The sequence below is a fragment of the Syngnathoides biaculeatus genome, chromosome 9 (genome assembly GCF_019802595.1).
Source record: "Syngnathoides biaculeatus isolate LvHL_M chromosome 9, ASM1980259v1, whole genome shotgun sequence".
NCBI classification, from domain to species: Eukaryota; Metazoa; Chordata; class Actinopteri; order Syngnathiformes; family Syngnathidae; genus Syngnathoides; species Syngnathoides biaculeatus.
In genome coordinates, this window is record NC_084648.1 from 9,245,939 (window position 1) to 9,270,967 (window position 25,029).

General features: G+C 40.9%; 1 protein-coding gene across 4 annotated transcripts in view; it reads right to left on the minus strand.

Moving 5' to 3' along the window:
• Positions 1-25,029, minus strand: part of LOC133506548 (hexokinase-1-like) — a 32,521-nt gene that overhangs the window by 4,701 nt on the left and 2,791 nt on the right. For 2 of the 4 annotated variants that reach the window (XM_061830803.1, XM_061830805.1), the window contains exons 1-16: positions 22,048-22,419; positions 19,089-19,251; positions 12,857-13,005; positions 10,094-10,213; positions 9,759-9,854; positions 9,581-9,680; positions 8,029-8,212; positions 7,322-7,477; positions 6,523-6,756; positions 5,115-5,419; positions 4,123-4,271; positions 3,919-4,038; positions 3,710-3,805; positions 2,447-2,546; positions 1,371-1,554; positions 1,148-1,303 (exon numbers count right to left, since the gene is read on the minus strand). In XM_061830803.1, coding sequence (XP_061686787.1) covers positions 1,148-1,303; positions 1,371-1,554; positions 2,447-2,546; positions 3,710-3,805; positions 3,919-4,038; positions 4,123-4,271; positions 5,115-5,419; positions 6,523-6,756; positions 7,322-7,477; positions 8,029-8,212; positions 9,581-9,680; positions 9,759-9,854; positions 10,094-10,213; positions 12,857-13,005; positions 19,089-19,251; positions 22,048-22,110 — 2,375 coding nt within the window. In that variant the 5' untranslated portion in view covers positions 22,111-22,419. Of the gene's footprint in view, positions 1-1,147; positions 1,304-1,370; positions 1,555-2,446; positions 2,547-3,709; positions 3,806-3,918; positions 4,039-4,122; positions 4,272-5,114; positions 5,420-6,522; positions 6,757-7,321; positions 7,478-8,028; positions 8,213-9,580; positions 9,681-9,758; positions 9,855-10,093; positions 10,214-10,434; positions 10,724-12,856; positions 13,006-19,088; positions 19,252-22,047; positions 22,420-25,029 lie in introns of those variants that run through there. The other 2 variants (XM_061830804.1, XM_061830806.1) reach the window with 2 other exon arrangements.

Consider the following 25,029-nt stretch of genomic DNA (forward strand, 5'->3'; position numbering starts at 1 on the left):
TTAAGGACCCAAGACAAGACAAATACCTTGAGGAACTGAGACCAGGACTTTGAGGAGCTGAGACCAAGTTGGGAACAAAACCTTTAGGAGCTGAGCCCAATTCAAGACCAAGACTTTGAGGAGTTGGTACCAAGTCAAGACTAAACTTTGACAAACCAACACCAAGTCAAGACCAAGACATCAAAGAGCCAAGACCAAGTCAAGATCAAATCATTTTCAAGTCTAAGAAACCCAGACTGAAATTTTAGGGAACTGAGACCAAATCAAGTCCAAGAGTATGAATAGCTGAGACCAAGCAGCGATGAGAATTTTCCGCCGATCGGCGAATTTCCGACTTTTTCAGACCAAAATGACCATTCTCGAGATAAACGCAAATCCGTTGAGAAAATTTCAGGGGTGGGGGGTAGAGGTAGGGTATCGTGCGCTTGCCTCTCTGTAGTGGCCTCCGAGCTGCAAGTTCAGCTTAGTGCTAGCACAAGCACGACTATCATATGCCGTTCTAACTTGCTCGGTAGTGTAAATATTTGCATTTTGCGACATAAACATTAAAACTTGTTTGCGGTAGATTACTCAAAATGTCAGCGACGGCAACATTCCAAATTGCCGATATAAACAACCTGAAATGATATTGATGAAAATCTTTATTTTAAAGTTACAATACCAATGACATGACCTATCTGATACATTGTTATTTTCAATGAGTGGAGTTCCCCTCTAAGGAATCGGGACCAAGACTTTGAGGAGTAAAGTCCAACCCAACAAAAAAGCTTTAAGGAACTAAGACCAAGTCAACACCAAGACATTACGGAGCCGGCACCAAATCAAAACCATGTCAAGACCAACCATTTGAGGAGTTGCAACCAAGTCATCACCAAGAATTTTACGACCATATCATGAATAAAACCTAAACGAGCTGAGACCAAGTCAAGAACGAGATTTTAGGAAGTCGGGACCAAGTCAAGACCAAGAATTTAAGGTGCCAGGTCCAAGATCAAGTTAAGGCTTTTATAATAACGTGATGCACTGCTGTCCCTGAAGATTTGGTCTTGTCTGGTTTTGACAATATATTCCAAGTCTACAATGTCTGATTTAAAATCGATGTATTCCACAGACCGGAAGTACTACAAAACTATGATCTATTACTCACCTTTCGATCTGAGACAGAAACTTAGTCTCAAAGATGCCTCTAGTCTTTAGCGTTTCAGAGATTTGTCCCCGGAATAGGAATCCACGTTTGGTGAGATCAATCAAGATCTGCCTGACAATCTCTCCCAGGTACATCCCGCTGCACATCTTCTCATATCTGCAGAAGAACTTTGTGAGGGAACGTTGACATGAAAGTACTTTCCAAGACTGAAAATTGTCCTGACCTTTGTTTGCCTTCGTTGAGCGAGTTCTCGTCCACTGCCTGGTCGTACTGGGTCCTAATGTCATCCAGGCAGCCATTGTCTCCAAACGCACCCCACTCCATGTTGACACACATTCGACCTTCATTCCCTTCCACGATCTCAATGTTCCTCATCTCCTCCATGTAACAGGCATTGCTTCCCGTCCCTGAGGGGAGACCAAACCACTTGTTACACAGTGGTGGGAAGTACATGTACTTTAGACTGCAATATTTACAGGTGAACTTAATTTAACCTTGTTAATCACGTTTCATAGTCAACACCGTTTAACTTCAAATTACACCAGTTAAATCGGTGCTTCTACTTTTACCGGATAATTTAAGTACAGGGAGTCCTCAGGTTAAGACAGTCTCGACTTAAGACATTTTGACTTTACAATGCCTGTCCCCCGTCCTCCATTTTGTCTGGCTAATGCTTGTCCGTGTTCGTGCACCGGGAGTATCTTTGCATTTTTCGCCCTCCTTTTTAGACATTATTGCCCCAAAGAAGTAAGCTGTGTCTTTTAGCAATGCTTCTGCAGCCAAAAGAAAATCCATCACCATGGAAACGAAGCTCAAAATCATAAAAAGATTGGAGAAAGGAGAGACACCAACACCACCAAGGATTCAGTCGGTCGACCGTGGTGACTATTAAAGACACAGCTCGTATTTTAGCGCATGTTAAGGGTTCCTTTTCTAAGTCTGATACAATGATCACATAAAGTTCTTTGATACTTGTTGAGATGGAGAGGACTGAGGAGGACCAGGTTCCTTCGCAATAGCTAAGCATAGCCTCCCCTTCTTCTTCTCCATCCATCTCTCAGCAGTAATGCTAAGTACGTCGTCTTGTTTATTTCAATGTATTTGTTTTTTCTGCAAAATGTATTGATGTAAATTCTGACTTCAATGGTGGAATCAGACTTAAGTCAAATTTCGAGTCGCTACTGTAGGAACGGATCTCAGTCGTAGACCGACGACTCTTTGTATCTGCTAATCTGCAGTGTGTATTTTTTGATACCTGCTGTACAAGTGTGAGGAGTTTGAACGTCTGCAATGACTTGCCTGCAATCAGACCCACTTCGCACGTAGGTTCCTCATATGCGCATGTCATCATGGTGCCCACCGTGTCATTGACAATTGCGACTACATCCAGCTCAAACTCCTGAGAGAGGAAAAAGTAAAGAGAAAGTAAAAGACGCTGGTTGGACGCCTGAACCATGGAGAACCATGAAGAACCATGATCACATTTTCATTCATCTTGAGCCGAAGATGCATGCGTTAGCTCTAGTGTTTGTGGATATTGTTACCGGACACAGTGATTTGGCTGATCACTTCTTCCAAAAGTTTCAACTGATTACACGGTACACACATTCTACCCGAGAAGAGCATCTTGACACCGCACGATGCTTGCATACCACACGGAGCACAATTCACCAGATAACCCCGGGGGGCCATCGCTGTGGGTGATTCCCAGTTAGAATGACGCCACACTGCACTCGTACTTCGGGGGTTTGGGCATGCTAGCAAAACGGCATCCACAACCATCGCTACCCTGGCACTGGATTACCTGCCACTTAAAACACTAACAGTCACTGAATACTTACTGGCTCCTCCATCTAAAAGGGTAAAACTCCTATTAGAGCATGACAAATTATGAGATGTGTTTACAAAAAGTGATAAGGAACTGGTTTATAGTTCAGTCCAAGGAATCCTGAGGTGAAGCTGTGATGTGCACATGGTTGCTAACTCGGGTTTGTGTTTTATTTGAATATGATGAGGAAAATTCCACACAGAAATTAATAAAACATACAAATCTGATTAAGGTTTTACTCCATGGGAAGTCTGGAAGAGTTAATTAAACCATTAGATGTGATGGAAGGTGCACTCTGGAATGAATGGTAGAGTAGGATTAAATGCAGTGCATCTACAATAGCATTTGAAACCAGTCACAATAACAAGGACACATCATGTGAAGTTTTTTCATCAAGTCTGGTTCTTTAAGTGAGGCATTTAAAGTCATAAGTGCAGTGGGAGGGTCTTCGATTTATGACATGCATATAATGGCATGTAGCACAAATTTGTACATCACCCCTTTCCACAACCACTGTCACACCTGTGATACTACCTTGGGAGCTGGGAAAACTACCAAGTTGACTATCTGTAGTCAGTACCTGACTGAAAAGACGGGTATTACAGGTAGTGTGAAAGAGGCTAATGTCTGGTCGAGTGCTTGGTTTGAGTATAATATCTCGTGGTTTAGCCCACTGTTGCTTGTTCTATCCCACTGAATGAATAACATTCAATGTTTCTTCGCAGTTAAATCACCTCTTTCCTCTTGATCGCCTCCCTCAGAAGCTCCACCACATCTTCGCCCTCGCAGTCAGTGGCTTTGAAGCCTTTGGTCCAAGTCACGAGTATTCCCTGTCGATCACAGAGCATTGTTAACTCTGTAAATTAAAGGGTTGGAATCCTTTGATGTTTGTTAAATTCATTTATACAGTTCGGTAATTGTAAAACATTTCTAGATGACTTACTGCATCCAGGCTGGTCTGATGGCAAGGGAAGGAAAAGGTGAAACCCAAAGGCAAACGAGCGCTCTTCATTCCCATGTAGTCCAAGAAGTCCGAGATGCAGTGCACAATGTGGTCAAAGAGCTTTAAAAGGATCAGAAAAAGACCAGTAAAATGAGAACTATCTCAGAGGAATTCAATTTCCTGGTGCAGCGGTTAACACTTTACCTCCTCTCCTGTGCCCTGCATAACCTCTATCGGAATGGCATAGATTTTGTTATGCATCTCCACTGACCGCCTCTTTCCACTGCGAATCTTTACCAGAAGGACACGGAAATTTGTCCCTCCGAGATCCAGAGCGAGGAAGTCTCCGTTCTCTGTATCACAAGGAAACATTTCCATCTTCACTCAGTAAAGTAGTCATTGATTACGTCACTTGGACTTTCAAGGAGATATATGACGGAAAAGTGACTTTTTAATATTGTATCTTGTCCATGAAGTGCATGCCGACCCATCATATCTGAAACGGAACAACTAAGTGAATCTTTCCTGAGCTGCCTATTTCTGAAAATATCTGAGTGAGCTCTTCTGAATTTTTGATAAGTGTTGTCACAATTCTAATTAACAAAATCTTGCCCCAATATTGGGTTTCTGCACTCTTGACATGTCATTGAGCCTCAATGAAAATCCAGAGCCATTTCAAGCAACTCTTAGTGAAAGAGTATCATGTCAAAGCCAAAAGGAATACGGCATGATTTTTGATGGATGCCGTGATGAGCATCTCTGATAAGTAGCACATACTTGATTGTGAAATGAATTTGTCTACCTGATGTTATTTTATGTGGTAAATACACCATCTAGTGTATATAGCATTGCATCCACAAGAGAAAATGCTTTCATTACCTTTACAGAGGCTTGCTTTTTTCGTCACACACTCTGCTTTGCAAGTAGAAGCTGTTTCGCCCTATCGTAACAGAACTAGCAACGAAAGCTGGGCTTGCCTTTAGCCCAACACACAGTGGCTCACTCGTGTGACAGGACTGTACCATCCAAAACAGGCAAATATGAGATACAAAATGTGGTAATCATTCTTGATCTTTGGAGATTTTTTACTAAAGCACATCAGACATGTTATTAAGACACGTGGAAACCGTGCGTTCAATATTTCCTCTAACATTTAAATAATTATTTCCCCTGTCTCTCCCTTGGCAATTAGTCACCTGTTCCATCCGGCGTACTTCGGACGTATGTGGGCAACATTTTGACCGTGGCCTCCTGATGAGTGTCCTTCTTGAGTCCCCTTTCGATTTCAACTCGCATGCGCTTCTTCACTTCCAGCAGCTGGGCTTTGCTCAGTCGGAACTCGGCCAAGGTTTGCTGGATCTGCCGCGCCTGCTCTGTGAGGCGGTACGCCACCGCCGTCACCATGGCGGCGCCCTTGGCACTCCCACTCTCAGACAGCAGGAAGCGGACGTCCGAATCTGGCACCAAGCGACGTACCATCTTGTGCAAACGGCGGGCGTACCTAGTCACAGATAGATTCATAGCTTTGTCTAGACCCCAGGAGCTGTTAAGTCAGTTCTACAAAGCGGTCCTTGAATCAATTCTGTGATTTATCCATCACAGTCTGGTTTGGTTCTGCTACATAGAAGGACAAAATCAGACTACAAAGACTACTAAGGACTTCCAAAGGTTTATCGGTACCCCTCTACCCACTCTTGAGGGATGCTATATAGGGCAGGCAAAGTTCTTTTCATCCTACCACAGACACCACATTTTCTGTCTCCTTCTTTGTGGTTGGCAGTGTCAAACAGTGCACAACTAAAACAAGCACTTTTGAGTTTGTTTTACATTGCCATTTTACGCACTATAAGGCGCACCTAAAAGCCTTTAATTTTCTCAAAAACTGACTGTGCGCCTTATAATCCAGTGTGCCTTTATATATGGATCAATACTGAGCCTTTAGTGGAGCTCCATCTAATGCATGCATAATGTAACCCCAGCCTCTACTGTACCGTCTATTCTGTGCACCTTATAATGCGGTGCGCCTTATAGTACAGAAAATATGGTTTTGTTTTTTTTTTAAATCCATCTATTCATTCAGCCATTTCCTGTACTGTGTAGCTTCATTAGGGTCACGGGTGAGCTGGAGTGTATCCCAGCTGATTTTGGGCACAACCTGGGGTACACCATGGAGTGGACGCCAGTCAATTGGACGGCATATACAGACATTAAAAACAGTCACACTCACATCTCTGGACAAATTTGAGGCTACAAAGTTGTTTTGGGAATGCGACAAGAAGTACAAGTACAAGCCAAAGCGCTAAAAAAAAAAAAACGAAAAAAAAACATTCTTTTGGTGCCATCTTGTGGCATGTTGGAATCTCTATGTTGAAATGAGAGGTGAGCTCCATTAATAGTGCTTCTCACCCATCTTGTAGCGTCTATATAAATATTTTAGTGGGGAGGCGTTCAATGTTTTCGTATTTTCAGTATTCGTGGAATGGGCATTTTTTGCTATGAAGTGACTCCAATTACTGGGGACGAATTCTTTTTGTTTTAACATACGTGGCTAACAAAATTTGCTTTATTTCTGAACGGGATATTAGGCAAGGGTTCTTTGCTTACTGAGGGTGCATTTTGTAGAGAGAGCCGTCGATGCCCACAGTGGTGCGAAGGCGAGCCACCCCCTTGTTCTCTTTCAGGCGAGAGAGGATGCCCCCCAGGGTGGCAGCAATCAGATTGGCCGAGCGGAACGACACGATGGTGCACACGTGTTGCACGGCCAGGCAATCTTCATCAGAGGGCTCCACCCCCAGCCTTGTTAGAATTTCCATGCATTTCTTCAGCCCTTCTTTAGTCCTGGTGAAAGAAGCAACAATCACTATCGGGGGTCATTCCTTCTAAAAAATCAACCAAGAATTTCCATTCACTGCTCAGATTTTCATCAAATTTTGAGGTGTGGTTGAAAATTGCAGGAAAGTACGACCACATAGAGCATTTTTTTTAAAAATCCCCCTAATTACAAAAGGATGTCAAAAACTAATACGCATATATAAATAAGGACAGATACATCAATTTTAGCTGTGTTAAAACTACACCACTTGGGATGCCGGTTGTTTTAAAACTCTTTAATAGTCCCAGAAAAATAAAATATTGTCATGTTAACTTGAGAATTATCTAAAATTTCCCTTAAGAGGTATGTTAACTAAGACTAACTAACTTTGTTCACTTACAGTTTAGCCCTATGATTAAACTGTTTAGAACAAAAAATGTTTTGTGTTCTGTTCTTTCTCAACTGCATTGCAAAATTTGAGGAAAATCTGAGAGGTGAAAAGAACATTTTTGGTAGTTTTTACACGCAATGACCCAGTGGCAAATATTGAACATCATGGGGTATTTTCTTGCGTGAAACTACGGCACTCACTTTTCAATGGCAGAAACGTGTTTGGTCTCAATCTTCCCCCTTGTCAGGAGCTCAGGTGTTATGCGTCCTTCAAAAAGCAAACCCTCTTTGGCCATCTTGACCAGAATGAGTCGCACCAGTTCCCCCATATACATGCCACTGGCCATCTTCTCAAAACTGAGTGGAAACAAAATACAACTTGGATTTCAGATGAGGTGTTCACAATCATTATTCCTTCATGTCTGTGTAGATTCTCAGTCATCCAAGTTATTGTCCATCCAACCATTTTCTGCACCGCTTAGCCAGACCAGGCTCATGGGCATACCTGAGCCTACCGCAGCTATGTTTGGGGGAAAGATGGCGTCCACCCTGATCTTGCTGCCAGACAATTGCAGGACACATGTATAAACAGAGTACCATTCACACTCAATGTAACAAGCAAAAACTGAAGGGAGCCGTCTGGACTCTGAAGGCATTTTACTTTTGAACTGTAAATCTAAAAGGCTTCTTCATTACTAATTCTTTGGTGTGGAGTCTTAACGTCTTAACCAAGATTTAGAACCGAAGAAGAATTCTGGATTCAGTGAGAAAACCTCTTAAACAACCAAGAGTCAAGTAGCCACAATTCAACTTCTGCAGATTCCTTCATTTCCTTCAGAAACGTGTCAGTGTAAGGCATGAAACATCGACATAAAATCTTTCTAGAGTAAACTGAAGTTGACCCTCACAGCTGCTTTCCTGGGTTGAGGGACCCCCTGTCGATTTCACGGTCAAACTCCGTACGGAGGTCCTCCAAGGAGCCGTCGTCCCCAAAGGCCCCCCACTCCGTGTTGATGCACATCCGACCCTCATCGCCCTCCACCTGGTCAATGTGACGCATTTCCTCCATGTAGCAGGCGTTGGTTCCAGTTCCTGGAAGCAGGCAAAGTAGTGAGAACCATCAGTTGAGCTATAGAACCATCGTCCTCATGGTGTCAGGTTGCGGTCATAATACTTTTTAGTTGTATGGTACAGTATTGAGACGCTAAATTCTGATATTGATGCTGTTGCAATATAACATCCAGCTGTCCAGATGCACATTTAATGAGTTTAACTTTTTAATGTAGTGACTGGGTCTGAAAATTTTACTCAAACCAATAAAAATTTAATCCAGACCCAGGATGGATGGGTGGGTGGGTAGCTATAGTAGGAAGGTACGCGAGTATTGCAAATGGTAAACTTAAAGGAGACGTTCAGTTGTTTGGATTAACAATGTATCCAATAGGTAATGTTATATGTACTGTACCTTGAAAATTTGAGGTTAATCATCTGTCATTTAATTACGAATTGTCATGGGCGCCGCCATTTTGGTGAGTCACATGACCTACGCACGCAGATGTGACGTATTAAGTGCGGCAACAAAGAAATCATCGCCGGTTTCCAGTGTCTTTACATGCGGTACCACCACGATCGGACACGGTAAAATACCTTACTGTATCGTGCAATTTTGCCATAATTCGGATAGAAACAATCCGCGGAATGTTCGGTGGCATGTTCTGCCCAGTAAGAAAAAGAATCATTTAAGGACCGAAAACTGGAGTGCCCGGAGAAAACCTATGCAGGCATTGTTAATCCAAACAACCGGACTTCTCCTTTAAAAAAAATGCATATAATGGTAATTGACAACAGCTAACTAGCTAAAACAGCTAACAGCAAATAGCTAATTTACATTGATAATAATTAGTTAGCTTACTGGCAAGCATTTGCTATCTGGCTAGGTGAGAAGCAGCAAAATAACAACAATGGACTTTGATTGCAGTTTGTTGCCCTTTGTACATAATAATAAATTCTATTATTAAAAATGGTGGCACATTTGTGACTATATAAGCAGATGAAAGTGGATGGATGGATAGACATTTGTAACAATTGTAGTTTCTTTAGTGAATATCAATTTCTTTTTTTATCCCCGTCCCACAAATATATTACATTTATAAGGTCAACCTCTAAGCATGGCTTATCATCTCCTTTATTTTCCATGTCATGTAACAAAACCACAAATGAAAACATATTTCATGTTGTGGAGATTTGGCTGCTTCGCTATGTGCTACTGCATCAGTCATGAAGCTGTTTGTTCCTTTGTTTTAATGAAAACAAAAACTAGTTTTCTCTCTCCATAAATGTTGTCAAATATTCATCTGATTGTCACATCGTGGCTGCAACGCAATATTAATGTTGGACAAAATACAGCCGTAAATAGCTCTTCACGAGATTTAGTCAAGTTAGCAGCAACCCAGCTCTTACCAATAATGATGCCCACTTCACAGCGCTGATCGTCAAAGCCGCATGTCATCATGGTTCCCACGGTGTCATTCACCACTGCCATGATGTCAGCCTCATAGTCCTGAAAATCGGACAAAAAAAGTTCAGCTGATAGAAACTCATTTGCGTCACATTGTTTTCTTTGGTCGGTGAGACCAACCCCTCGTTTCTTGATGGCCTTGTTGAGAAGTTTTACGACATCCATGCCTTCCACGCCGCTGGCCTTAAACTTCTTTGTCCATGTGACTAGGACAGCCTGCGTAGGAATCAATTTAATAGTCATGTTGTTATGCTACAACATACTTGGGATTTATCTCTAAAGTACTCATTTAGAAGAACTATCTGTAGCTTGGTCGTACCTAAGATTTTTGCCAGGAACACACACACACAAAAAAATCCACCAAGTTATGGAATGTAAACCGGAAAACTAAACCTGTGCACTCGCTTCGCCCAGTGAAGGTAGCACTGTATGCAAACATTCAGGAACATATTTACCTCGTCCAGTTTGCTTTGGGCGCAGGGAAATGAGAAGGTGAATCCAACAGGAAGCTTTTTGTCCTTAATCTTTTGTTTCTCCATGAAGTCGCCGAGGCATTCAGCCACGTGGTCGAAGAGCTAGAACAAAATGTGTGTTTTGGGGGCAGGGGGACACAAACATGATATGTTGTTCATTGTTTTCCCTCACTTTTCTTATTTTGTAAACTTTTGTGCGCCTTCCCCCCATTTAGTTCAACAGCAAACAGGTGCTGAAATCTTTACCTGGACTTACGATGACTAAAGCGCAACGACGTGAAATGAACAATGGTGTTTATTAACTCAGTTGTGTGTCATGTTACATTTTGGACACAGCTGCCGTTTCATGAACGTGCATCTGTCTCCGCGGGCCGCCGGCAGCCAATGGCACGATCCCTCAGCTGCTGTCTGTGTTTTGGGATCGTGTTACGACGCAGCCACCAGCCGTTTTCCACCAGTTTACCAGAGGTCACTGTGGGATCTGACGTAACACTACGTGGAACTTGATTCTGCTTTTCGTGAGATTTCAGATCGAGTTTCTGTTGAGTACCTCAGTGGCTGCTTCACTGCTGGTTGAGTGTTACACAAGGCAGTCACTGTATTGCTGTGCCTTGCATTTGAATGATGACTCATCCAAGATGTCTTCTGCCTTCACCCAAAGTCAGATTAACTGGCTATGTGGCAGAAAACAGATCTGTTTAAACCACAATCGTGGTGAAAATCATCTGTTGTAGCTCAATAACAGCGGTGGTACAGAATAGGGTAGATAAAGGATGTAACGGTCGTACTACCAAAGATGATCTGGAATGGATGCTAAGCCGTCTCATAAATCTCAGTGTTGTCTGTGATTGGTACCAATAAACCAACCAATAGGAAGACACCGTGAACTGGCATACCGTAATTTCTCGAAAATAATGCGCAAATTTTTCCCTAAATATTTTCAAAAAGTTAATAAAGCGCATTATATTTAGGTATGGATGAAAAATAAAAAATACAATCACATTGTATCATTGTATACGGGTGCATAGAGTGGTTAGGGAAAAGAAAGGTATAGATATACATTTCAATATGATATTCAATGTCTTGTTTTACACATTTATTACGTAATGTGCGCCCCAAACCTGAACTCTGACCTCCTCGGGGGGCAGGGGGCGTTGCATTTTATAATCGTTAGCGAAGCATGTTTGCTGACGACAAATGACTGCCCGTGAGTTTGTTTTAACTTAAACCAAGACAAAAAATGTCGACTCCAACGGCTAGTTGTGCAGCTTCTTTTAAAAGAAATGTCAATACTCGCGCCAATGATGCGGCCAACCCGGAAGTAGCGCCGCAGTATGAAACAACGATAGCTCACCTCAATGGCTTCAGGTGGGTATCAAAACAACGTGAGCTCAAACTGTGAAATACGAGCGTCATTTATTTAATTTTAATAACACAATGGCAGGTTTCTGCTTACCATTCTTGTGACAACAACCACACACACACACAGCAGCCACAGACCGACGTGTGAAATTCACTCGATCCATTGGATGACTGGAAAGTTAATAATTTAAGTGCATCGTTCCTCCATCTTTTAAGACTGCAAATATCTTGCAGGGTGGAACAGACAAAAGCAAATTATTCTGGAATCACGTGAAATTTCGAGGTTACAAATGACACGCGATGTAAGAATACGTTGTCATGCAACTACTTTTCAAATCATTGTTTTACATAAAAGGCCTAAAAACCTGTTTTCCTTACAAATATTTACTTTGTTTTTTCCATTGCCAGCATAGAAATGAGCCTCTGTCGTAAACCAAAGACCCGCTGTTGTTGATTAAAAACTGGGACCCTTCTGGGTTCTATTTGTTTTCAAGCAGTTTAAAATCCAAGTACTGGAACTTAAACCTCAAGAGAGTGAAGTTTTTTTCCGTCTAGATTGCAAAAATGTAAACAGGAAGGTTTGTTGTAGACTTGTGAAACAACCCTAGTATAAACATGAGACAGGAGAAGCAAATATATGCTTAACCCAACAAGTGTCAAGAAAGTCAGCAAACATATTGCCAGTTGGATCGCTTTCTAAAATCGACCAAACCACACCAAAGATCATTTGGAATCGTACCAAAAGCCCGTTTTACACTGATGGATTTTAGCTGCTCACAAGTTCATTTTACTTTTTGCAGGTGATCAAACAAAACTGAACTCATTTGAAGCTCTGTCAAAGTACCCTTCCTAGACATATACACACTAAACCGAACAATTATTGAGTCGATGATCTCAAATGTTTACATGCCACCTGTACTTTCACCTGTTAGAATCAGTTTCTCAACCAAACCATGCAGAAACGCATTTGAAATTGTACCGATAATTAGATTAAAATGTTGTTGAAGCACCCTTATTTATTGTATGTTTCTGTAAATGATCCATGATTCTGTATTAGTTAACCCATTCATGGGCAGGGTGGCAATTTTTTGCCTTATTGAGATAAAAGTCTCCTAACAGGCCACAATGAAGGAAATAACATTTCTTTTTCGTTTATGGTTAAGTTATATAATAACTTTACTAATTTATAATCTCATCCCAAAAATGGGACGCTGCCCACAAGAGGGTACTTAGGTTTTCTTAGTAGATCGTCCCAAAAACCAGAATCAGATTAAAACACTTAAATATTTTGATATGCTGAAGGATATAACGCGTGAAAATCATGATGTCCCAAAAATGGGACGGTGCCCACGAATGGGTTAATTAATAAAACCTTGAGTTTACCTGAGTCCCACTCCCGTGAATGATGTCATCGGGGGTCTCATAGACCTGGCTCTCCATTTGGACCGGTTGCTTTTTATCCTGGGTCACCTTGACTCGCAGGATCCGAAAGTTTGATCCACCGAGGTCCAGAGCGATAAAATCCCCCTTTTCTGTCAAAATGACAAAAGACATTCCAGGTTTAACATCTAACATGCAAACACCAGTAACCAAAATGGAGTTTTTAGTGGGTGGGAGGTGGTTTGAAGATTCTGAAGTTTGAATACTCAACAATAACGCAACACAGTACATCTCTTTATATTAAGATGTAAATGATCAGAGTTTAGTTATTATAAGAGAACAAAAACCATATCAAAACACGTTCACGATTTTCTTGTTCAGGCTTCAGTCAGTCGTTGTATCTGTTAAATGTTTGTCAAGCGTTTGTCAACCCTGCCCTTTGCGTGTCCCCTCGTGCCACTGTGACCTAAGACTATTTTTAACACCATCATCGTCAGGTGGTCTCGGCTGGCCAGGACCAGGAAACAAGTACTGGTCACGGTGGTGTTTATTTGCCGCCTCTCTGCTAAAACCTTACGTGAATTTTCAAACCAATCAGTTGTTATTGGAGGTTTATGTTGTAAAACGTTTCTGTTTGAGTGTGCCTGAAAGTGAACATGCAGTAATGTTTGGTTTAAAACAAAATGGCCCACTTCCTCTGTCTTTGAGACTTTTTAGTGGGTGTACTTGGAGTAAACACATCTGCCAAATTTCATGTTGCCAAGTAAGCAGTCCGCCCACCGTATATTTGAACACAGTCTTCATATTAAAAATGTGCAGAATGCCCAAATAATATAAAATTGATTTTTTTTTTTTTTTTTTCCTTTAAATAGAGCGGCCCGAAATTGAATTTTGTTTGCGGCTTCCAAACATTGTTTGTTTGGTCGCGGTGCAGGTGCAGAGTCACGTTTGTGACAGCCGGCGTCCCATCTGCCAGTGGGAATGTGCTGAAACATCAACATCTTTTGTTTATTGGCCAGCCCGATTCATCAGCAAGCACGCTAGCGGCCTTAACCTCTGACCTCACTGCTGCTTGCTTCAAGTGTTCCAGTCGTGTTCTGTTGACACTATAAGACAAGTCAAGTCTCACAGTGCTCAGCTCTGCTAGGCTTTCAACTGGGGCATCTGCAGTATATATGGTAAGACCAGGGGTGTCAAACTCATTTTCCCCTTTGGCCCAGTTTTATCTTAAGTGGGCCTAACTAGTATATTTTTGTCTTAAGTGATAAATAAATATTTTTAATTTTTCCCATTGTTTTGGTGTAAATAATTACAAATACATTTGGTGAAGCCATCCATTTTCAACATTGGTTATCCTGGTTAGGGTTAGGGGGTGCTGGAGCCCATCCCAGCTAACTTCAGGCAAAAGGCAGACTACCCCCTGAACTGGTCGCCACTCAGTCGCAGGGCACACATAGACGCAGACAACCATTTGCAGAGTCCCTGAGTGGGAACTGAAGCCACACTACCCGCACCAAAGTCAGGCAGGTGAACCACTACACCATGAGTTACAATTTGGAAAATATTCACATTTATTTTTGTAGAAAATGTTGCTAATCATAAGCACAGTAAAAATTTCGGAATAAAAAAGATTGTAATTTCAACAGTAATTTGAATTTTTATTTTTCTCATTTGCAATTTACAGACTGAAGTGGATCCAGCCTTCGCCTTATGATTGCATTCACTATCAGCTTTCCCTACCAATATTTAAAAACACTAAACAACTTTAGTTTTAAATAACCTGATGACATGATGTGTGATTACATATATATATATATATATTATAATTGGTTTTGAAAAAAAATGTAGGTATGCCATTGCTGTCAACATGGAAGTACACAGTTTGAGTAAATTATCAACATGTTAAAACATCCATCCATCCATTTTCAAATGCGCTTATCCTCACAAGGGTCACAGGGAGTGCTGGAGACTATCCCAGCTGTCAACAGGCAGGAGGCAGGGTACACCCTGAAGTGGTTGCAGGCCAATCGCAGTGCACATCAAGACGAACAGCTTCACTGACAATCACACCTATGGGGCAATTTAGAGTGTCCAATGAATGTTGCATGTTTTTAGGATGTGGGAGGAAACGCTTTCCAGCTGATCCAATGTACGCCCACAATAAAACAGTGTGAAATAAATAACTGTTAGCAATATTTGACAAACAATGTACTACTTACTGAAATAAACCATTAGCCTCTCATTTGAAAAAGAAAGTACCTTAGTTTTCATTTAAAAAAATAAATAAATAAATAATCATAGTCTTTCTGGGTTTCTGGGGAAAAGATGCATCCGGATGGCTAGTCTGGGATGAGTGGAACAGCTGACAGCCACACAACACACCATTTGGACAAAATGCTACTTAAAAAGGCAAAATCTGGGCAAAGCAAGCCCAATTTAGTGCACGCCTATGGGGGAAATGGAGATGCTGTGCAACAAAACGGTGCCCATAAATCATGCAATGCCAATTTAATAAATGACAGCAGTGCAGTGAATTCAGTCGCCAGTCGTAAGGGTTTTTTAGTGCACCCTCCAGTGGACAAAATTACCAACAACGATGACCATAATTTCCGGCCTTTAAACAGTGACATTTTGTCACACACTTTCAACCCTGCGGTTTATGTGGTGATGCGGCTAATTTGTGGATTTTTTTCTAACGCCCGCAAGGGGGCACTTGAGCAGAATATGTAAGAGTGAGACCGGTGCAATATATGTGCCAAGGAAGTGACTTTTACCAGTCTGGCCCTGTTAGCGCTGCGCTAGCGTGTTACTGCCATGTCCCAGTGACTTTCACTCGTATTTTTTTTTTTTTTAACCGGCCCTGTTAGTGAGGCGGCGCTAGCGTTAAACTCTGTGTGTACTCTCTTTCTTTGTAAATATCTTGTGTTTCAATGTCTGTATCAATGTGGGCACTTGCGGCTTTTACATGGCTGCGGCGTATATAAGTACCAAATGGTATTTCCTTTACTAATGTACCTAGTGAGGCTTATATCCAGGTGCACTCTGTAGGCCGGGAATTACAATACTTTTATAGAAAAATACCAGTGAATGTGTTCTCCATCCCCACAGGCCAGATTGGAGCTCATAACAAACTGGTTCAGGCCCGTGCTCCATATGTTTGACACCCCTGTGGTAGATGGTATAAATTTGGCCTCTAGTGTAGATTTTGATTATGCCAACCAATGGCAAAAGCAGTGCATCCACGTCAGTCACAAGTCCTCTCTGCTTTCCGGCTGCTGATTAGTCACTAACCATCGCCTCCAACGTCTCTGACAAATCACATTACCACTAAAGGAGAATGTGCAGTACGTAGCAGGAGAAGGCTGAGAAGCCATGGAACTGAGATGAATCAACTATGAACAAAAAAATGACAAGGTAAATTAATAAGTATTCATAGAGGAAATAATGCAAGTGTTACGCACTAAGCACGGCACGTTTGTAAACTGTAAATAAATCAGCACTTTACTGCATAAATCAGCCAAGGAGAACCTTGTTGATGTATAAATATTTGCGAAAAAGGTTGTGTGCGTGACAGATAATTCGACAGGTCCTCACATCTCAGGTCCTTCCACCTAACATTTCAAGTCCCGTCCTACAGGACTCAACCTCCACCATCAGGCCCGGAAATCTCATAAATTATTCCACGCTTGGACTGGAACTAACCGCTTGATGTCAACACGAAGAGAACAGTAGGTGACTACTCAGAAAGATGCTTAAAAGGCCACATTCTTGTGTTATTGTTAATTGACTGAATGGGCCTTTTGCGCAGCTTATTTACAGTTTTGTACGCATCTGTTAGAGTACACTTGCATTAATTAAAATTGGCTGTAAAGGATAGCCATAGAAACAAAAGCTGGTAAGAAAGCCTTCTCAGCTATATAGTAGCGGCTAAAACAGTTGTCTTCAACGGAATATAACAATTTGACAAAGAACGAGTATGTTTATTTTTTTCTTGTGCAAATGAATATGTCTGCATTGGTTCTGGGAAGTTATCTAAGCAAATTTTTAACAGAAAATCTATTCCGAGCAATGTGGCTAAATTGCTTAGTCTGAAGTTCTTCTGTTATTTAAATAACTTTTTTTTTTTTTTTTTTTTTTTTGCCTTGGCAGTTAGGTAATTATCCCATTATTATATGTAACACGCTTACGGCCATACTACCTTGAGAACGCCGAGCTCATGGATTTCGGAAGCTAAGTGGGTTTGGCCCTGGTCAGTACTGTGATGGGAGAGCACATGGGAATACCAAGCGCTGTAAGCTTCTCTCCCCGGTTTAAATGCATCAGGGTTGCATCAGGAAGGGCATCCCGCATAAAACTGTGCCAAACAAATATGCATTCATCTAAGATGACACGCTGTGGCGACCCCTAACTGAACAAGCCGAAAGGAAAAGATTATACCGTATGTAACACGCAAATTTCAGCAAACAGTTGCACAATATGCTGTCAGCTGTATGACTGCCTCCCCGTCATAATTATGAGCCAACAAAAAGAAGTGGGCTCAAGACTGAGCTAGTTGTCCACCACAAAAATATTTCATTTGAAAGTGATTGTATTAAATCTATGGTGTGTACAGTTATTGCTACAAAAGATGTAATTTATTCACAATCTTTTCTTTTCATTTGACTTATTTTCAGAATTTAAAAAAAAAAAAATGCAGATGGAGTCTGGAGTGGAGGGCTGCTGCACAAGAATCGGAGGACGTGACGGGGTTGGACACTTGGTGGCTTGCCAAGAGAAAATTTGTCGGATGTCTATGTAGGCTGATGAGACTCCCTTGAACCCTGACCCAACCGAACTCTCTCCCTCTTCAGAGAGCCCGACGAATGCACTGTCCTCCATACTCAAAAAAAAAGTGATGCCTCTCCCTTTGCCAGTGATCAGACCTCCCACTAAACATGAATACGCAAGTGCTCCTCAGCAAGATGAGGGGAAAAAAAAAGCCACGTCTCCCCATTATTTACAAGAACACAGCAAAACACATCATAAAGGAACTCAGAAAAAATCCAAAAGATCATTTCAAATGTGTTGGTGTGGACCATAAAAATGGCAAAAAATAAGATGTACGACATTGGAAATGTTCCGTATGTTAAATAATAAATACTATATTTGTCCGTGAAGTTATGTGGTGTTTGTATGAATATCTGTAAAATACCCTTTTCCATGTTTATAACATTTCAAGTTGTGTTATTGCTGGTAGAAATAAATTACCTATTTACTGTATTTACTTGGAGCAGATAAGGCTCAATTTAAATACATTCTTTTGTAGTTGCTCTGGAAATTGATGGGCATCCAGTGTAAATACTGTCCCATACAAATATGAGCGTTCATCTAAGATGTCACGCTGTAGCGACCCCTAACTGAACAAGCCGAAAGAAACTTACTAAATACCAAGAAATAAAATCTCTCCATACTGTTGTATGATGCACAGGGAGAATACTTATATGACCTTTTTTAAAAAAGAAATATGTTTACAGTAGTTTTCAAGCAAGCGGCACCTTGGATCAGCTGGTAAAGCATTGGCCTCACAGTTCTGAGGTCCTGGGTTCAATTCCAGCCCCGCCTGTTTGGAGTTTGCATGTTCTCCTCGTGCCTGCGTAAGTTTTCTCCGGGCACTTCGGTTTCCTCCCACATCCCGAAAACATCCACTAATTGGAGACCGTAAATTGCCCCCCAGGTATGATTGTGAGCGCGTCTGCCCTGTGATTGGCTGGCAATCAGTTCAGGGTGTACCCCGCCTGCTGCCCGATAATAACTGGGATAAACCCATATTTAGTGAAAAAATGGTTGTGTTAAATACAGGTGCCTTTTTATGGCGCTGTATTAGGAGTCTGCATCACAAAATTAGAAGAAAAAAACTACTATAGACCTACCCACTAATTTAACTGATCAACAATAAATTTGTTGGACAAAAAAGTCAGAAGGATGCATGATCGAATTTGTACAGGAAGTCAGTCAGTTTGGGCGAATTCCAGCCTACATATTTTGACATACTCTGAATCGGGTACCATTAAAAGTTTGAGGCGATGTTCAATTGTGAGACTTCCGAGCGTCCAGGAAGAATTTGGCAGCTAAATTTGAAGCCTGGTCGTGCAAAATCTCCTTATTATTCATGAAAAATAATATCCTGGCCAAGACAAATTAAACTAACATGTTTGGATTTTTTTTTTTTTTTTTTTTTTTTTTTTCTCAAGTCTACCTGATCCGTCAGGGATGGACCGGACAAAGGTGGGCAGCATTTTTACGGTGGCAGTGGGGTTAGTGCCGTGGCCGAGGCCGTCCTCCATCTCTCGGCGGAAGCGGTTCATGATGTCCTTGAGCGTCTCATCCGACAACCGCATGGAGTAGAGGTACTTGTCGATCTGGGGACGCAAAACCAACATTGGTAAATGGCGACTTAGTGTCAGTGACCACTCGGGGGCAGCACTGGGAATGTGAAAATAGAACGTATCCAGGTGTATAAATTCTTTTTTTGTTGCGGACCACATCGGAGTTGTGGTCTTCATTAGAAGACCATTGTGACTGTGAATCCATAAAAACGTGTCATCAACTCATACTAGAATGCAACCTTTCAAGAATCAAATCTTTTTTCAGAGAAAAAAAATAATATTTGTAATCTTTCAAGAAGAAAGTTACACGTTTAAATTGAATGTCTTTAAATTTAATTTGTCTTGAAAAAACTTTTTTCATCAAAACAGGAAAAAGTCACTTCTTTTTTCCAAATCTGAAATATTTGAAGCTATGAAATATTTTTATTCCAGAAGTTTTTCAGAAAATAAGACTGCCCCCTGTAAAAACACAATCTTTTATCCCCTCTGAGAAATAGTTTTCCTCTTTTTTTTCCCTGAAAAAGTACAATACAACTTTATTTTTGCAGTTCATGTATACTATTATTCCTTTGTAATGTATTTTTTTCCGTCATACAAGATTTGAGGTCCAAAACCGCACAATACAGTCGTGCTAAGAATAAAAACTCAAACAATAAGACAACAAAGTCCTTTTACTCTGTTAATAAGACTGCATTAGGAGACCCTCTTAAATAGCATCAATTGTTAAAAATTGATCACACATGATCGATTGAGTAGACAAGCAGGCCACGAACACTTCATTGTCAAACATTACCATCAACTGAATTCAACACGAGGTTGTTTTTTTAATACTAAAATAAAAAAAGTTGAACTCTCATCTAATCCGCCCTTGAGGTATTTTTTTTTAAATTGTCGTGTAACACGACACGCAACCTCACCGTCACGTTTGTTCGTCACCAAATGTTTGTCTGTGACATTTGGGGTGTGGCTATTATTAAACACTCATTAACATGACAGACTGACCGGTCGATAAAGTCACACGACCAAATAACAAAAGTAGCAATAAGTAGTAAAATAATTTTTACACTGTTTAAGATTGTTGTACATGTACATTAACTTTTTAAAATCTTTTGTTTGTTTGCAATGCGTTTAAAACTGTGCTTAACTGCATACGTTGTGTTTATAACACGCAAACACTGAGTACGGAGTGCGTTGAACAACATTTTCCTGTGTTCAAAGCGATAGATAATCATTAAAAAAAAAAAAATTTTTAGCCTTGGTCGCTTTAACCGTGCTGTGACATCCTGCCTGCCTGACGTGGGCCCCAGTGGCCCACTTTCAGCATGTCATCATCCCCTAATTTGCATGCACGTGCCTCCACTGCAATGTGACATCTCAAAGCCATTCAGCAATATCAGCTACTCACTTTGAAAATTTACATCATTACATACCAGAATTAGCTATATTTTTTCAAGATTTTTTTAAATAGCTTATTCTTAAGAGAATATGGAGATATTTCATTAGATATTTTTCCCTTTATAAATAGTATTTTTGGATAAAAATGTATATATTCTATTGTGAAGAAAGTTGAAATTATTTTTGAGAAATCATTTGAATGCATTTATTTTAAAACAATAACATTTTTACAAGTTTTTTCCCCCAAGTAAAAAAGTTGATTATTTTTTAATTCTTTTTTCTCGAAAAAAGTAAAACTCATTATAGAAATATAATGCCTTTTTTTTGGGGGGGGGGAATTCAGGGCAGTTTTTTGTTCACTATTATGAGAAAAAAACATAACTTTGCAGAAACAATCTTATTTTTTTTCAACTAATATATATATATATATATATATATATATATGTGTGTGTGTGTTTAGGTAAATATTTTAATTAAAAATATTTTCTTGAGGGGAAAAAGTGTAGTGTAAATTATGTTAATAAGGTAATATTTTCAGGGGAAAAGTATATTTGCAAATTTAGTTGAGTTTATTTAAATTCTCGGGGCTTTTATATCTATTATTATTGGGTTTAAGTGTATTTTTAGAGAAAAATGTTACAGAAGAATGTTTCAAACTCGTATCAGTTAGGAAAGTTTTAAATTGTAGTTTATTTTTGGACAAATTCAGCCTGATATTCGGAATATTGAGAGCCTTTCTTGTATTTTTGTAGACAAACTTTTATTAATCAAGAGAATTCTAAAAACATTCTATAATTTATTTGTTCTTCTAGAGAAAGTATTATTTCTCGAGAAATATTCTGGACGGATGTAGTCTTTTCAGTTTTATGTTTCTTGAGGAGGAAAAAAAAAAGTTATTTTCCTGTGTGACATTACACCCGATGTGTGTCTCGGTGGCCTTCCTGCTATCTTGCTCTCGGTGCACGTGCACCTACTGCACTGTGACGTCACACGCCGTGCCCCCGCCCCCCTCCTCCGGTTTACTCGTCCAAGGCCCTCCTCCTCCCCCTCCCCCGTCCCTCCATCCGTGTCGCCGGTCTGTCATCACACACACATCAACGCTTATTATTAGCACATTAGCACAGCACCTAGCGGCCGGCAGCTCGTTTGTGCAAGGTCACAAGCCGGCAACGTGTTTTGCGCTCGGGTGAAAGTATCGGGACTCTTCGGTCGGTTCCACCTGTGGGAACCATCATGGAGCCATCCGTGTCAAGGACACACCGCTAACCTCCCGACAGCGCTACCGCGTCCATCCTCCTCCTCCTCCCCCGCTTCTCCTTGTCTTTTGCTCCTGCCTGCATACACCCGCCCCCCACCCCTCCACCTCCACCTCCACCTCCAATTATCATCGCCGTGTTCAGCAGCGGGGTTTTTTTTTTTTTTGGTTTTTTTTACCTTTTTGAGTTGATCATCCTTTAACTCAGTGAAGTAGTAGGCCAAGAGTTGAGCCGCGATCATCCTGCCTGCTTGCCTTGCTTCCTTCCTTCTTTCGTTCGTTGCTGCCTTCCGGGATTGTCGAGAAGAAACTGCAGAGCTGGCTGCTTGCTGACCCCCACCCCGTCTGAATTTCCCGTCTTTTCTTTCCCAGTGGTGGGCGAGGCTGGCTGCAGGGAAAAGTCGTGCCTGCTAGTCTGCGACTAACACTCGCACTCCCTCAGTCACACGCGCAGACGGGGAGGGAGCGAGGCTGGGTTTCGAGTGTGCCCACCCCCCCGACGTGTAGCAGCTCGGCTGTGGAATGGCATTGCCTCTGTGGCCTGCCCCCATCTGCCGTCCCGATTGGCTGAGAAGAAAAGACGTGCTGGGAAGTAGGAAAGGGAAAGAAACTCCCTCCCCCCCAAAAAAAACAATTTTGTTCGTTTCCCCTTGCCCCAGAATATATTTTTATTAAATCTAGAAAAAGACAATTTTTTAAGATGGCTTTAAATATTTTTTTAAATTGGAAATATATATATATATATATTCTAAAATATATGGTCTTTTTTGTTATAAAATTTCATCTTAATCTTCTAGAATAATCCAATAGTTAGAGAAAAGGTTAGATTTGTATTCAATATTTAAATTTTTTAAAATTCCTCCCTACTGTATTTTTTAACCTAAAATGTATTCTCTTCTGGATTTTTGTAATATTTTGATTTTTTTCAATGATTGCACAAAAATATGTCTTTTCCTTTAAAATTCTAGAAAGAGACATTCATGAAAGAAAAATTCCAAGAAAACACAAACATAAGGGTCTGATAACATTTGAGGTACTTCCAAAACAAGTGTGTCAAATATGTAAAGCTAAAGCAGATTTTTACCTTGCTCAGAAAATGGATGGATTGATGGATTTTTTTTTTTTAAATACCCCTATCTAACAGTGTCTATTGTTTTTATGGGAACAATTTAGAGGAAAAAAAGTCAATTTTATTGAAAAGTTTTTATTCCCCCTTGGGGGAAAAAAATCCTTCAATAAGTTTTTTTCCCCAAGTTTTTTTTTTCTTGGGATTAAAAAAAGTATTTTCAATGCCTTAATGTTACAGGATTACTTCCAAATGTTGTTAGAATGTAATCTGTAGATTTATTTTTTATTTCAGTAAAATCATATATTCGTACAAAAGTAGTATTTTCTCTGCAGTTTTTTGGGGGGGTTGACGAAATTAATAATAGTAATAATTTCATGAGAATAATGAATTTTGAAACTTGATTTAATTGAGGAACTTCCCTAATCTTGGTGTTTCCATCAAAGGAAAAAAAAACTTTTATTGCGGTTGGCTTTTTTTTTTTTTTTTTGGGTCGTTCCGGGTTTCGAGTGTGTCCCTCCTGGACATGTCGCAACTCGAATGTGTATTGGTGGCATGCCCCCCATCTTGACTGGCTGAGCAGGAAGCAGAGAGGGGAGGAACCAATGGGGTAAAGGGGTTTTAGTGGTAGTGGTGGTGGTGGGGGGGTCTCTCTCACTAAACCAAGAAGCTGCGTTTGACTGATAACCCGCCATCCCTTTCCCCCACCCATACGCTCTCGCCTTCCTGGTCGGCACGTCTCTCACGTTGCCACGGCAACCAAGGGCGGACGTGCAGTAGGGCAGGGAATCTACCGCGTCATGTCATGTGCCGTCATCGTCACGCTTCTTGCTGCATCACGACGATGACGGCATGATGGAATGCAAAGAGTCGGAATATTAAATCCGTAAGAGAATAACTTCACATATACATCACATTATATCAGCGCCTCAATTTCAATCATCGCAATACACGATACGCAACACTGTTGCAATGCTGTTCATAATTTTTTTTTTTCACAAATAATTTTGGTTTAAAGATTCTCACAAAAATAATGTCAGATTTGTTTACTATTTTGATTTCTGAAGTAAAAGAAATAATACTGTATATTTTTGGTCATTTTTTTAATAAAAAAAATGGCCTAAACCAACCAGAATAAGATTGTTACAAAAATAGTCCATCTATCCATCCATCCATCCATTTTCTTAGCCGCTTATCCTCACGAGGGTTGCAGGAGTGCTTCAGCCTATCTCAGCTATAAATGGGCAGAAGGCCAGGTACACCCTGAACTGGTCGCCAACCAATCGCAGGGCACATGGAGATAGACAACAGTTGCACTCACAATCACACCTGGGGGGGGCAATTTAGAGTCTCCAAATAATGTTGCATGTTTTTGGGATGTAAGAGAAAACCGGAGTGCCCGGAAAAAAACCACAAAGGCACAGGGAGAACATACAAACTCCACACATGCGGGGCCAAGATAGAACCCTGGTCCTCAGAACTGTGAAGCCAACGCTTTACCAGATGATCCACTGTGCCGCTGCAAAGTAGTATTTAATTTCCATCCATCCATTTTCTTTGCCGCTTATCCTGACGAGTGTCACGGGGGGAGCGCTGGAGCCTATCACAGCTGTCAACAGGCAGGAGGTGGAGTACACTGAACTGGTTGCCAGCGAATCGCCGGGCACATAGAGACAAACAGCCGCACTCACAATCACACTTAGGGGCAATTTAGAGTGTCCAATTAAGTATTTCATTGAAAATATATATACATATATATATTTCTGCAAAATGTATTATTTTTACAAAGTATCGTTTTTCACTTATTCACTTTTTATTTAGAATAAGGTGGCACAATGGACTATTGGTTATCAGATCTGCCTCACAGGAGGACCCAGGTTCAAATTTGGCCAAATTTTTCTTCTGCCTCCGTGGGTTTTCTCCAGGAACTCCAGTTTCGTCCCACATTCCAAAAACACGCATGATAAATTAATTTAAGACTCTAAGTTTCCCTTAGATGTGAACGCACGTGTGATTGATTGTCTATACGCGGCCTCCAATTGGCTGGTGACCAGTTCAGGGTGTCAGCCACCGCCCTGAGATAGGTCGTCACACC